General features: G+C 40.4%; 1 protein-coding gene across 1 annotated transcript in view; it reads right to left on the bottom strand.

The window, feature by feature from the left end:
- Window positions 1-14,716, bottom strand: part of SUSD3 (sushi domain containing 3) — a 297,720-nt gene that overhangs the window by 13,904 nt on the left and 269,100 nt on the right. The window contains exon 4 of the mRNA XM_069206419.1: window positions 12,933-13,100. Within this exon, the coding sequence (XP_069062520.1) occupies window positions 12,933-13,100 (168 nt within the window). The remainder of the gene's footprint in view (window positions 1-12,932; window positions 13,101-14,716) is intronic.

Genomic DNA, 14,716 nt, shown 5'->3' on the forward strand with positions numbered 1-14,716 from the left:
CATGCTGCACTGCCACACTGCTGTACAACACAGCTGAGAGACATTGGCAAAACCAATAGCTTCCTTTGCCAATGCTAAGTTTTCATTCCCTCCACCCAAATGCTACATCTGTCGAAAGTGATTGTAATAGCACAATAAAAAGGCTAATGTAAGCTATGTGTCAAGCTGTGTGTGTTTTAACTTGTGTGTGTTCATACTTTTAAATTGCCACTGCTCCTGCAGAATGTTATAAAGGGAAAGATATGTAAATATCCAGGGACATATTTATCATGGTTTTGTGTCACCCTTGTGCCATGCAAGGTGGTGCCAGTGCGATACAAAACCTAGAATGATATTTACCAAGCCAAGCAAGGCTACCTTGCATGGCCCTGCATGGCTTGGTAAATGTGGAGTAACGCAGCTGCCTTGCACATCTCTGCCATAGGAGGCGTTCCATGGGTGGAACATGGGCACTCCCATGCATCCACACATGGATTTTGGTACATTCCCAGATTTACCATTCATGGTAGGCGTAACACGGAGAAATATGCGTATTTCTCCTCGGTTTTTCCTTTATGTGTGCTGAGTTCTGCAGCACACATAGAAGGAGGAAAACGCCACCTTGTTTTTGTTCAGAAAGGTCTCCCTTCCTGTACAAAAACAATACTGCTTGCAACACAGGCACCCTTGCACTATGGTACAAGAGTGCCTGTGTTGGCACTACGCAGCAGTTTGTGCTCCTGCACAGGCAGAGAGCAGGAATGTGTCATAAAATGTTAAAAAACAGCACATTCTTGCCCTTTCCCATGCACACAGTGCAGCCGTAACAGCACAGTGGCTTGATGATTTGCGTTGCATGAGTATTTGATAAATATGCGCTCCAGTTTATAGACAGATTATAAGTACTCTCAGTTTTGACAAATCACTGGTTACAGTGTTGTGGTGATTAGTTAATTAGCCACAGTGACAGATTACATAACGTATGTTTTTTTAGAAGAAAGCCAGGTGTAAAGCGCACTTATCTTGATCTCACAGGCACTTTTATCCACTACACACATCTTTTTAGATCAACTTGGAATTGAAATTTCACTGGACTCCGGTATTTCGAGTATATCTTGGTATACCCATGGCTGCTACCTTCCTATCCAGCCCAAAGCACACAATGGAGGTAGCACATATACAGCCAACCCTTTTCTGGAGCTCCGGGCATAGAGGTGGCGTATGCTTTTTAGAATAACTATTTTCACACATCGTGTTCAGAGTACCCTTTGCAACCCCTACAAAAATGCAAGTGACAGTGCCATGATTTGTACCTGGTGAAGTGAAGCTTGAATAATATATTTGTGCATCACAGGCATTTAATCCCAGGTATATTCCACATGCAGTTGCCTTCAATGCCAGCTTGGCATGTGGTACGTTTTTGTTGGACCAGGGCGAAAAACTTTAAGTGGGCCTCCACACACCAAAAACACCCATTTAGAAGTTTGAAAAACATCCCACAAGGAAATAGGCAACACAACTTCAATTTATGGCGCCATTTAATGGTATTAGCCGTTTGAGACCCCCACGGGTGAGTAGCCACGCCTTACAAATACTGATTGATTGACTGATTTAATTAAACCCCATCAGTAATAACAGGGTAGAATTGCTTTACAATCTCCTTATACATTTTGGAGCCGAATTTCAGGTCTCTAAAAAAGCCTAGAGCCTGAGGAGCAACGCTCTTGTGCATCCCTCTTCTGAATTTCCAGCCACTTTACCCTGCAAATACCTTAACATGAAATGTAGGATTCAACATAACGATTGAAGATAAGGATAGCTGGGCCACATAATCGACCCATTTCATGACGTGCTGTTAAGTGTGAGGTTGGGTTTCTAATCAGAGCTGGACCATGCCCTGCACTGTGCTATGAGGTGTTGACAAGAATAAAACGGAAATCAGGGAATAAATGACAAGCACACTTCGTACAAAATTCTGCCTGCCAGCATGAGCGCTAGTATTGTTTTTGGGTCTCGCCTGTGACAGCGCATGCGCTCTTGTTTCCTAAAGATATTGTATACAACAAGGGACTTGCCATTCGTTGGCTTAACTGGCATTCTTTTTCGGCCTCTTATTTGGGCAGTGCATGCCAGTTGAGCAAAGGCAGGAAGTGAAGGATTTACCATTGTGAGTTATGTTTTGTAATGTTTGATGCTGGTACGGTAAAATCTGGTGCCTAGGCTATGAACAAAAATATTTTCAATTTGTAAATTAAGGAGAGAAGATTCCCTAGAAGCCCTAAATAGAGGTCATTGCAGAAACCTCTGTCCGAGATGTTGGCAGTGCTCTCATTGCACATTTTCAAGAACTCCAAACAATTTGTAGGTACATGCAGCATTTGTGATATACATCTAATAATTGTAGATGTCTTTGTTAAATATTGCAAATTTTTTATGCCAACAAACCTCTATTAATCTAATTTTTCTTTGATTTTCCGAGTCCCAAAGTTAAAGCATGCAGCATTCTACAAATGCCAGATTTTTGTATTATAAAATGTGTTCACTATTTAACTGTGTAACACGACTAAATTACACGACGAGGTGTAGGTAGTGTATGAAATTGGGTTATTAGTTGGGAAGGATGTGAGCCCTACCCAAGTAATAGGGCCTTAAAGTCATCCTGTTCAGTAAACACACAATTTCAATAATTTAAACCTGGGCTCAGCTTTTGGTAGCAATGGCATAGAGCAGACATGATTAACTTAAGAAAATGTGCAATTTATTTAATAGCACTAAAACAGTAAAAAATGTCAAAACACAACACAATAAATATCCTACAACCAATTTCTAAAAATTAAGAAAATTGTAATAAAACAAATGACAACAAAACCACTCACTTTTTTATTTTACACTCCAACCTAGTTCTGGGCCCAGCTCTGTCCTTCACTGAAACTAAGGCCTTAATGGTAAAGGTAATCCCTCTTCAAAAGAAGTCAGAAGACCCTTCTTCTCTTTGCTTTAATCATCACTAAATTATAAATGTACAGGTCTCACTCTGGTTTATTTTAACTTAGTGATGTACCTACACACTCCTAAACTGCCCTGCTTGGTTAAGGTGGATCACATTCGTCCCTCCCACCATCCTGCCAGGCCCAGGGAAAAGTATAACTTTTTAATGGTTACTTATTGAAAATCAAAGATATGGTATTAACACATTAAGGACCATATTTATAATTTTTTAGCGCCACATTTGCGCCGCTTTTTGATGCAAAAACGGCGCAAACCTAAAAAATACAATTGTATTTTGCGTCAAAAAATGACGCAAATGCGGCGCAAAAAAAGTATAAATATGTTTATAAGTACTTTAACTTTTTCTTGTGGCACAGGGAGGCGAAATACTTTTATTTCTCCTCGTTTTTGCTTTTCCTATGTGTGCAGCACATTCTGCAGCACACATAGAAAAAGCTAAACGCCATTAATGATTGTTTATGTGCAGGAAGGTGTCCCCACATAAACAATCATTTAATAATGACGATTTGCAGCATGCAGCACATATATAAGTAACAAATCGCCATTATTGGTTGGAAGTTGTCCCTTCCTGCCATAAACAATCATTCCCTGCAACACAGGCACCCTTGCACTATGGTGCAAGGGTGCCTGCATTGGCACTGGGCAGCTAATTTTAGCTCCAGCGTAGGGGTAGATGACAGAAATGAGCCGTATCTTGTAGACACAGCACATTTCTGCCCTTTCCTGGTGGTGCAGCAAGACACTTGCTGCACCACCTTGTGCCAAGGGAGCTTGTAAATAAGCCCCTTAATTTATCTCTGTCCAATATTGAATGTTTAGAAAATGGAATGCAACTCCAAAAGAGTAACATAACAGAGTAGTTCAAATATGTTTTCCCCTGTTGTACATGACATTGCATCATCTTTTCACAATGGCAATAATTATGAGGATTGAGTGTACTATATTATATGGCTGTTGGGCCTTATTATGCAGTACACTCACAAATACTGTGTTGGGTCCAGTCAGGCTCCTTTACTTAACCTTAAGTTTAACACTGGGTAGCAGAAGCTGTGAGCAGTACGCTTGAGAAAGGAACTGAGTGTAAAGCATTTAACTGCACAAAATAACGAAATAAGAAAGTCACATAACACAAAAGAAAGCAGACACAGATTTATAAAAATAGATATATTTTAATGAATTTGTAGAGATCATGATGAACAAAATTCACCGGAGGGTTCCAGAGATTCAGATTGTAGAAGACATTATCACTTTTAAATGCAACTGCAAACAAGCAGTGGTCAACAAAACATTTGTAAGCTTTTGAAAAGTTTGAAAGAGTTAACTTGGCTTTCCTGGGATGGATGATAAATTCTAACAGAACAAGAATCTAGGGGGCAAGAGAGAATACTTTGGACAGAGACCTGGCCACAAGAGCGTTTTTAAGGCAAGTTCCAAACTTCACAGGATGACCACCATAGATATCAATGGAGTGACCCTAATGCTTAGGACACAGGCAAAAGATGCTCTAGCGATGCTCCCGTTGTGGTGTGGTTAAGGTGGTGTATTTATTGTTGTTCCTTGGTCCACGAGTGAAGTAGGGTGACTTTGACCACAGAGATCAGGGTCCTTCAAAGTCCTCTACATTGCAGTAGCAGGACAGCCGATGCTGGGCTGCTGGGCTCTTTGGTCTCACTGTGGTTGGGGCGAAACCCTTAGGTGGTGGATAGTGTCCCCTGGGTGTGGCAAATCCAGACTTGGATAGCACTCTCAGGTCTCCCAGACTCAGATGCAATGTTTGGCTATCCCAGATTTGTCCTTTTTGGGTGACTGGTAGCAACAAAATATCTCCTGTGGCTACCAACTTGTTGGTTTGGGCTTCTCTAGCTCTTGTGTCCCTGAAGCTGGTTCCAGGTATCAGACAATGGATATTTGGAGTCACTTCTTTGATCTGGGGCTGGGAATCAACTTTTCCCAGAGCCAGGAGCCACAAGCACAGTCTAAACTTCACTATCCCAAAGTGTAGCAGGTACAGTCCTCCTGAAGGTGCAGCCTCTCTTTGTGCAGTTCCAAGGTCAGCTTGGCTGTGTTTCTTTGGTCCCCTCTCTAAATCCAATGTGATTTAAGGGGCAGGCTTTCAGGGGTGCCATATTTATCCCTGGAAAGACCTCCAAGGGGACCTTGCAGTCTCTATCCAATGGGCTACCGGGTCCCCTCCCTCCTAGTGACTTGTTTCCTGTGATGTGTGGCACCTGGCTACCCCAGAGTGCAACATTCCTGCCCTTTTCACAGTGGCACAATCCTTCTTCAGTCACCAGGAGCTTGGTAGCCCAGCATGGAGGTGTGGCTACCAGGGGGCTAAACGCCCACGAGTGACTGGGTTACACTCTTTGGCTCTGTCTCCACTTTGCCTACAGAAACATAATACATCCTGCCCAGGGGTGTTGTCACTACTTCCCTCACAAAGGCAACTTCCCCTTTGAAGCTTGCCTTTTGGGTTAACATTCTGAATGGCTATCCTAGGAGAGGAGACAACACCTCACTCTGCAGCAGGTACCTTTGTTTCTAAGCCTGGGAGTCAGTCACATGTCTCCCCCAGGTGGGCAGAAAGTTGTCTGTGTGCCAGGGCCTTTGTGAGGCCACTGGACTAGCTGGAGTACAGGGAGGCAAACTTTAATTGTGACATTAGATTTGACCTGGGCATCAGGTCGGGTTTAATGCCATGATTAATTTGATATCTTACATGGTAGTTCCATTCAGAAGTTAGCCAGGCTGAGGGGCCAACTGATAACCCTGTGTTAGCCAATGGGGCTACTAACGTATCTACAGCAAAATGTCAACATGGAAGTGTTTCTGTTAAGACATATGAAAAATATGTGTCAAACTTGACAATACCCATCTCCTTGCCGAAGGGCTTTATATGACTTCCTGAGGGGGGACTTACATATATTGTTAAGGGAAGGTGTGACATTGCCATTGGTTTGTATGACAAGGTTGACCTGACAGTGTAAACACCATCCTTCCAGTCTGCGGTGCCACGCTGGAAGTCATTTCGCACTTTTTCACACACAGAGTGGCACAAACAGTGCTATAACCCAGAGTGGACAGTCTGCCTCACATGCCCTGGGCACCATATACCAGGGTCTTATATGTAAGTCAGTCCCTTCCAGTTGAATACAGCCAATTCAACATGTAATTTGCATACAGTTAGAACACTGGCACTACAGTCTGGTTAGCTTGCGTCAGTGCACGCTCAGAGCCAAAAAAACAGCAGCATAAGTAAAGAAATGTGGGGGTGAAGCACTGTGCTCTGTCTAGCTTGGCTCATGCTATATATCTATAAATACATATGTCCATAGTCTTGCGATCTGTGCCTACTATAGTTGTTCTTGGCATAAAGCACTTGGGGCCAGATGTAGCAAACAATTTTGCTTTTGAAAACAGTGCGAATCGCAAAATTTCACAGTTTTACGAATGCAAAATAGCCTTTCAAGATTTATGAAAGGCATTCGCAGTGCAATTTTAAGGGATTGTTAAAAATAGCGATTCCCTAAAATTGCGACTCAATTTAGCGAATTGCAAATTGCAATTCCATAAATAGAAAATCACAAAGAGGGAATACCTATTTGCTATTACCTATGCACATGTAATATGCATTTCCTAAATGAGAACTGGGCATTTAGGAAATGCAGTTACTACCAATATCAAGGTGGTGGTAACCATGGGCAATTAAAAGAAAATCATTGAAAAGGCATTTTTTAAAGTGCCATTTAGCATATATTTTCCTTTGGGGGGAGTGCATCAAAGGGGGCCTTAGGCCCCAGGCACCCTTGGATTTGCATTACCTAAGTTGTGAATTCCTAAAAGGAATTTGCAAATTAGGAAATGCAAAACCATTCGCACCTATGGGCCTTTATGCCCATAGGCACGAATGGAGTCCCATTCCCTAATAGTGAATCCCTAATAGTGATTGCAAATTTTAAGAAATCGCTATTAGGGATTCGCTATTTTCTTACAAGCCATTTTGCATTTATCAAATAGTGATTTCTTAATTTTCGCTATTTAGGAAATGCTAAACAGTACTTTGATACATCTGACCCTCAGCCCCTTACCTGAAATACATGTAACAAAAATTATCTGCCAAATTTACTATAGCTTCAATCTTTGGCACATTATGCTACATGCTATATATGCACACATTTCCAAAACCATGTTCTATTACAGGTGAATCCAACTGCTCTCATAGTTTGCATAATCTCTCCAGGTTTTCAGGCTAACCACTGACTATGCACAGGATTTCTTTTTTGAATCTTAGCATATAAATCTATCATGTTTTAAAATCTGAAAAATCTGGCATGGCTTCAGCCCTCAACACCCAGATTTGGACGTAGAGTACCCACCTCAAATAACAACCACAGTCCTTATCAGGGTGAACCATTAAGTGTCAGTAAATAAAACTTAGTTCATTCCACTGTATCTATGGCACAGATCAGACAGACTTAACCTAGAATATTTATGGAGTACCAAAACAGTAATAAAGTCAAAACACCACAGAAAAAACACCTCCATTTAAAATAATAGAGTACATTTTAATAAATAAAACGGCACCGAAGGGTAACAAATCCAATAAGGGAAACCAGAGGTATGAATTTTTTAAGTTTAAAGTAACAATTAGCACCAAACAGCATTGATCGCCAACTGCGATCATCTGGATGCACTTGACCAGTACCTAGAGCAAATTAAGGCCCAATGGAGCACGGATCACATACAGAAACCAAGTTCAATCCAGTTTGAAGTTTTATTTTTGGACTTGTGTTGCAAATTGTTAATGAAATCCAATAGAAGTTGAAGTATGTAACATCTTTATTACAGCACATCATCCAACAGACCGTAAATCCAGACAGCTGCTAGAAACCGAACTCTCTACTGTCTACATTCCAAACAGTTATAACTATACAATATGGTACAATTGAAAATAAACAAAGGTGGAGTAGCCTATACCTATATTTAACATGTTTCTGAATATGCCTACAATAGTTACCTTAACATAGAGTGTAACACATGTTCCTCCCTAAAAGAAGGAAAATACTCATGGTCCAAAATCTTTATATTTTCCAGGGGCATGTCTCACCCGACTTGTTTCTTTCACTCTTGATGCCGTCGATTCACATGGACCTATTTCTTCACTAAACACCAACTCTGCATTGTTTGCACTTTGTTCTTCTGTAGTACATCCATCAGACCATTTAGACTTGTAAATCCTGACCAAAGAACTCTCATCTAATTCCCTTCTCACTTCCATTTTCATCTCTTTAAACTTCACCACCAGTCTCACATGCCACACTTTACCATCCTATTAATATTAACTTTTTTGCCATACCTTGGTGCACCTTTCACCGATATTCCCGGTGATCTGATTCTCACCCAATCACTCACCTTAAACTAGGGTTCTTTCACTCTCCACTTGGTGTCATACCATTCTTTCATCATACTTTGCTTCTCTTCCACTCTTCGGGCCACACAATTGACATCTACAACTTCACTCTTCTTTTTCCACTTCTTCCTGAACCACCATGGACACAACTGAGATATGGGATCCCTTCCTTTTAATAATTTGAAAGGACTGACTTCAGTGACAGAGTGAGGTGTTATTCTATATACCCCCAATTTCTCTCTCAAAATGTTCTTCCACTCACCACCAAATTTCTGTGCATCAACTACCCAGTTCTTCAATACACCATTAAATCTCTCTACCTGTCCATTTCCTTGAGGTTCATACACAGCTGTGGTAATCCGTTGAATATTACAGTGCTTGAGAAAATCCTTCATTTCTCTAGATTTCAATTAAACCCCATTATCTCTTATTAACACCTCTGGACAACCTCTTTTGCAAAAATGTCCTTGAGAAACTCAATAACAACATTGGTGTTAATATGCGTTACAAACGTAATCTCAAGCCATTTAGAATGATAATCCATGAGTATCAAAGCAAACCAATCATCTTGTGGCAAGAAATAACATGGTTTGAAATGTCCAAAGCAATCTTCTGCCATGGGAATTCTAGCAATTTCACTGGTTTCAAAGGTGCCAGAGCCACCTTAAGTGCTCTTTCTCCTCTCACACAGTCATTACATTCTCTTACAACTCTGTCAACTTTCCTGTCTCAGCCTGGCCACCAAAAACTTCCTCTAATAAGTCTTTTCATGGAAGACATCCCTAGATGTTCTTTGTCTGCAAGCTGAACAATCATATCTTGCATCCTAGCAGAGGGAACACACTTACCATCTTTGAAAAGCATTCCTCCCTGTAGCACTAATTCACCCAAAACTTTCCAAAATGGTAATATTTCAGGAGGCGTTTTTTCTTTCTTTGGCCACTCTTCCACAACATACTTCTTAACTTCTTGCCATAAATCATCTTTCCTTCAAACTCACTCTCCACCACACCATTAATAGTAGCAATCATGTCCAAATCTCCTTTTACATTCTTCTCTTCTTCATTACTACATGGTAATCTGGTCAGACAAATAGTCATAACATTATTTTTTCCTGGTATATATTCAACTTTGAAACTGTACTCTTGCAATCTTGAAATAAGTCTTGCAATCCGAGCCATAGCATTCCATCCACCACCTGGTGACAAAATATTTACCAGTGGCTTATGATCCATTCTCAGAAGAAAATAAGATCACCATATATGGTTGCCAAAATGCTGAATCGCCCAAACACATCCCAACAACTCTTTCTCAATTACTGCATACCTTCTCTCGGTATCATTTAGAGTTCTTGATGCAAATGCCACATTCCATTCCTCTTTCCCAAATCTATGGGACAAAACTCCTCCCATACCATACAAACTAGCATCTACAGTAATTATGCATTTGTTTGCACATACAAAAAGGTTTCAATGTGGAAGCTTCCACAACATAATTTTTGATTTGTTGAAATGCTTGTTGCTGTTTGTCTTTCCAGTTAAGTATAATATCCTTCCTTGTAAACTCATGCAAAGGTTCCATAATAGTTGCAAAGTCTCTAAAAAAATTACTATAATACTCACACATAATTCCTGCAAATGAGAGTAACCTTTCCTTGGTGTCTGGTGCAGGTGCCTTTACAATTGCATCCACTAATGCTTTTTTAGGCACCACTCCATCACCAGACAATTTGTGTCCTAAACACTCCACAGAACTACAGAACAGCTTACATTTGTTTTTTAAAGTTAGCCCATAACCTTCAAACCTTTTACATACTTTTCAGAGATGGTTCAAATGTTCATGATGATCCTTAGAAAATATGAGGATATCATCATGGAAACACTTTACAAATGTATCCATTTCTTAAAAAATGTGACTCATTGCCCTTTGGAACACTGACGCCGCTGAGGCCAAACGAAAGGGCATCCTCTTGAATGGATACAGCCCCCAAGGCGTAAGGAATGCAGTAAAGTTGTTTGGAGCCTTCTGTCAATTTAATTTGGTGGTATGTCGATCTTAAATCAGGAGTGGAAAATACCGCTGCTCCCTTTAACATGCATACCACTTCATTAATGTTAGGCAGAGGATGACAATCCACAATAATACTGGCATTTACAGCTCTTAAACAACACAGAGTCTCAATGCATTATCCCCTTTCTGTGCCAAGACTGTGGGTGACACCTATTCCGATGACTCAAATTCTTCTACAATATCCTCTTTCATCATCTCATCCAACATTTCCTTCATCTCTTGCCTGACATTTTTGAGAACATTTCTTAATGTTTGTCTTACAGGAGTTACTCCACCTTTCATTCTTATCCTTTGTGAGTAACATGTTAACTTGCCTAATTTGTCCATAAATACCTTTGGAAACTGAGGAACCACACTTTCCTTTTCACTGATGTCTGTAACCAACAATACTGGTTCTTTACTCCTCAGATTGATAATTATGCCCAATTCTATTGATCCCTCCATCCAAGAACATTCACACATTTTTCAGCTACATACAAATTTACTTGAGGTACTCTGCCTTTGAACTCCAACTCAACTGATTCATAACCCACAATTTCAATAATGGTCCTTGGGGAACCTGACTCAGCCATGAGTTCCATTTCAACACTGATAATCCTCACCACACACTTGGGTCGAGTTCTAATCTCATGTTCCTCTTCAATTGTGGTAAAGATAACACTACTCCTTTATTACACCCTTTCATTTTGCCACAGTCACACATTTAGTTTTGTTCCCTTCCCTCTCCTACGCAAGACACTTTTTCTCTTCGACGCACATTACGTTTTCTAACATCCTTGCATACGTGGGCACAATGTCCTACAGGCCACATTTTTTACACTCTTACCCAATTGCAGGACATTGGGCAAATGAAGCAAAATGACTGGCACTTCCACATCGATAACATTAAACATTTATTTCTCCCTTCTTATATGCATGCTGAAAAAGTGCCTCTGCCACACTATCTACACCCTCCTCAGAACAATTAACTGTACACACATCTTCTCTACTATTATTTTGCTTGACACTGAAGACATGCATTTTTCCGATTGCTCCGAGGCTTTTGAAGTAACAATGGCTTTCTCGCAGTTTGGGATCCCACATAACCCATAACTGTTCTTGAATTTTTTTACTTTTGCCATGTACCACAATATGATTCATGATAATTTCATCCATCATAGGACCAAAATTACATACCATAGAAAGTGCCCTCAATGCAGTGAGGAACTCATCAAATGACTCTCCTTTCTTCTGTGACCTAGTATAACATTTCAACCTTATAATGCTATGCTGGTGGTGGGCTTAAATCTAAATTCCATTCTTAATAATGCTTCCTGGTACATAACAATGTCACCATGACCTTCTACTTGTGGTAAAGTCCTAAAAACAACTTGACCCTCTGATCCTAACCAATACAAAAATACACTTTTCTTTCTCCCCTCATTCATTCGTTCACCATCAGTAGCTTTCATATAAATTATTAATTCTTCCTTCCACCTTATCCATGGTATCACAGGTTCCATTTTGTTTTGTAAAAACTTGGCTGGGGGATCAAATTGCATGTGTCACATCCAAAGTTACAATCAATGCTAAAATAAAATCACAGTTGTAATTAATAAAATAACAAATTAACAAAGTTGTCACCGTCATCTAAATGGCGATAGTTGATCTAAATAATTTGTACTTCTATATTTCTGTAAAAACTATGGTCCTCTTTCGATCTTTATGCACATATTAGTCCTTCTTCAGTGTCAATGAAGATCTGTACACCAAATAGACACTGCATACACAGCTTCATGTAAAATAAATTATGTAGTCCTTTGTTGATGTTTATGCACCTATTAGTCGTTTCTTCAGTGCTGATGGACCTTTGTACATGGAATACACATTGCATTTGCAACTTCCTTGCATGTAGCATACCACTCCTCCCAGTAAGTGTGACTGGAGTTTTGTTTCTGAAGAACGTTTCTAAATATGCCTACTATAATTACCTTAACATAGAATATAACAACTTGGTCTCTAAAATGAAAGTAAAACATCTTCAGCGGGCCATCCCAGCAGCATGTAGCAGAAGAGGGCTCTACATCGTGGGATAGCTGCTGGGTGAGGTTCAGGTGAAGCAGTTGACTTTTAGCATGAAAGCTCCAAGCAGAAATTAGAATTTTGTGCCCAGCGAAGTTCCTTCACTTGCTGGATACTTTTGGTGCCTTCACCCAGTGGAGATTTCTGCCTTCACCTAGAGGAGATTTCTAAGTTCAGAATTAGGCAATTTTTTGGACCTCAGATTTCGATCAACAGGGCAGGCTGTATACCTTGGCCTGGGACAGGGTCAGTCTCCTTGAAGTTAATGCAGTTCCAGAACATAGTTCTTTTATTTGTGCCAACTTAAACACTAACACATAATACAATGTTTGTTTTCTTTTTATTGTGAATTGTATAAGACAGTCCTAGGATCCAGAGTGGGCTTACTTTGCAGTGAACATACCTGCAGAAACCTTCATTATCGTATGCCATATTTTCCCATTCATCAAATGGTAGTTTATTCCTGAGTTGCTTGTTATTATTATTATTTCTGCTTTTGTAACCATAATAAGCAGCTTGCATAGTTTCCAGTTCTTCAAATTCTCGTTGATGCCAAAATTGACTTTCCCTGCTGAAAAAAAATGAGAGAAATTAGTATCTTACAAAGTAAAGAGACAATTGTTATGATTTTAAACTTGTTGTAGAGGTGATTCCCTGGAGAAACAAAATGAGAGAAATTAATCTTACAAAGAGGAAATTGTTATGATTTTAAACTTTTTGTAGTGGTGGATGAGATATGTACTGGACACTCAAAACCCAACTCTTCAAACCCTATCAGTGAAAACACCTAGGTCAACTCCTATGTCTCTGTGCCACCTTCTGCGTCCAAAGAGATCCTTGTCCTGCCTGGTACTATACTGTAAATATGCTCTGTATGCATAATGCTGTCTTTTCCCAATTTTGCCTCTTTAATACACGGCCATACCACCTCCAACCCTCTATCTTCCCTATGTTATAAACACTCCCTCACTCTAGACCAATACAGTTCTTTATTGTTAGATTTACACTTTATATATTCACCCAGATATATACACATACCTCACAGCCCTACATCAAATATGTACAATTTGACCCCAATTACAAGTTGAAGGTGGTGAGATATTTACAGCACATGGTAAACACTAATACCACCTATTGATGTGTTTGCTGGGTGTGATGCCTTCTATTGTGAGAGTTCTTTCAGAAAGTGGGCAATAGCACACAGAAGACGGCGCTTTCATGTTTGAGTTTTTACAGGGCATTTTCCCCTAATCACTTTCAAATGATTAGTCTATCAAAACTGACCTGGGGAAAATTGCAGGTGGCACGACAATGACTGCACGTCTCCGAATTTGGTCTCTATGCAAAGCCAAACAAGACGTTATGGTCCACCCAGCTTCAGTGCTCATGTCTATGTTTAACCCCTTCGTGCATTGTTTTGATGTTCCACCACAATGTTGTGCTCAGTACTTTTGGTAGAAGGGCTTACCAGTTCAATGAACACAAGTAATCAAGAAGAGATGTAGGTAAGAACAGCTTCCCTTAATTCAAACCCTCTTTCTCTCCCTCCACTGATCCAAAGAAGATGTAAGTAAATGCAATAATAAATCAAGCGTATTTCAAAACCAAAACATGAGAAAACTTTGTCTCCGAGTGGAAAGATTGATGAGGATACATTCATACTACTCTCTTGAATGCAATTAGGCTCCAATGTGAGGGCTGGTTGAGCAGCGCCCATGCCATGGAGGCTCACAGTAGCATGCCTACAGTGAACCACTGTGAGAATGTTTCAACCAACGTAGGACTGGCCTCACAAGTCTTCTGACACTGCCAGATGGGCCGGCTTTAAAGGGCCTGTTTATGGGAGCCATTTTGGTCCTTGGCCTCAAAGAAAATGTCTCCAAGCCAGCCCATCTGGCACTGCCACATTACCTCACAGGCCAGTCCAACACTAGTCACAGATGCTTGCAGGCAACATTTTGGGCCTGATTTAAGAGGCCCTAGTTCCACCTTAGCATTGCCATAGCGTAATTATTTTTACGCTAAGGCGGAGCTAAAATGGATTTTACACATGCCATATTTACAAAGTGGAGCAATGCATGCATTGAGCCACTTTGAACATCTTTGCGCCACATTATCCCTGCTCCAGGCATAATGTATGCAAGTGGGGTGTTCCCCCATTAGGGGAGCTGAAAAAATGCCACAAGG

Source organism: Pleurodeles waltl, chromosome 9 (assembly GCF_031143425.1).
Source record: "Pleurodeles waltl isolate 20211129_DDA chromosome 9, aPleWal1.hap1.20221129, whole genome shotgun sequence".
NCBI classification, from domain to species: domain Eukaryota; kingdom Metazoa; phylum Chordata; class Amphibia; order Caudata; family Salamandridae; genus Pleurodeles; species Pleurodeles waltl.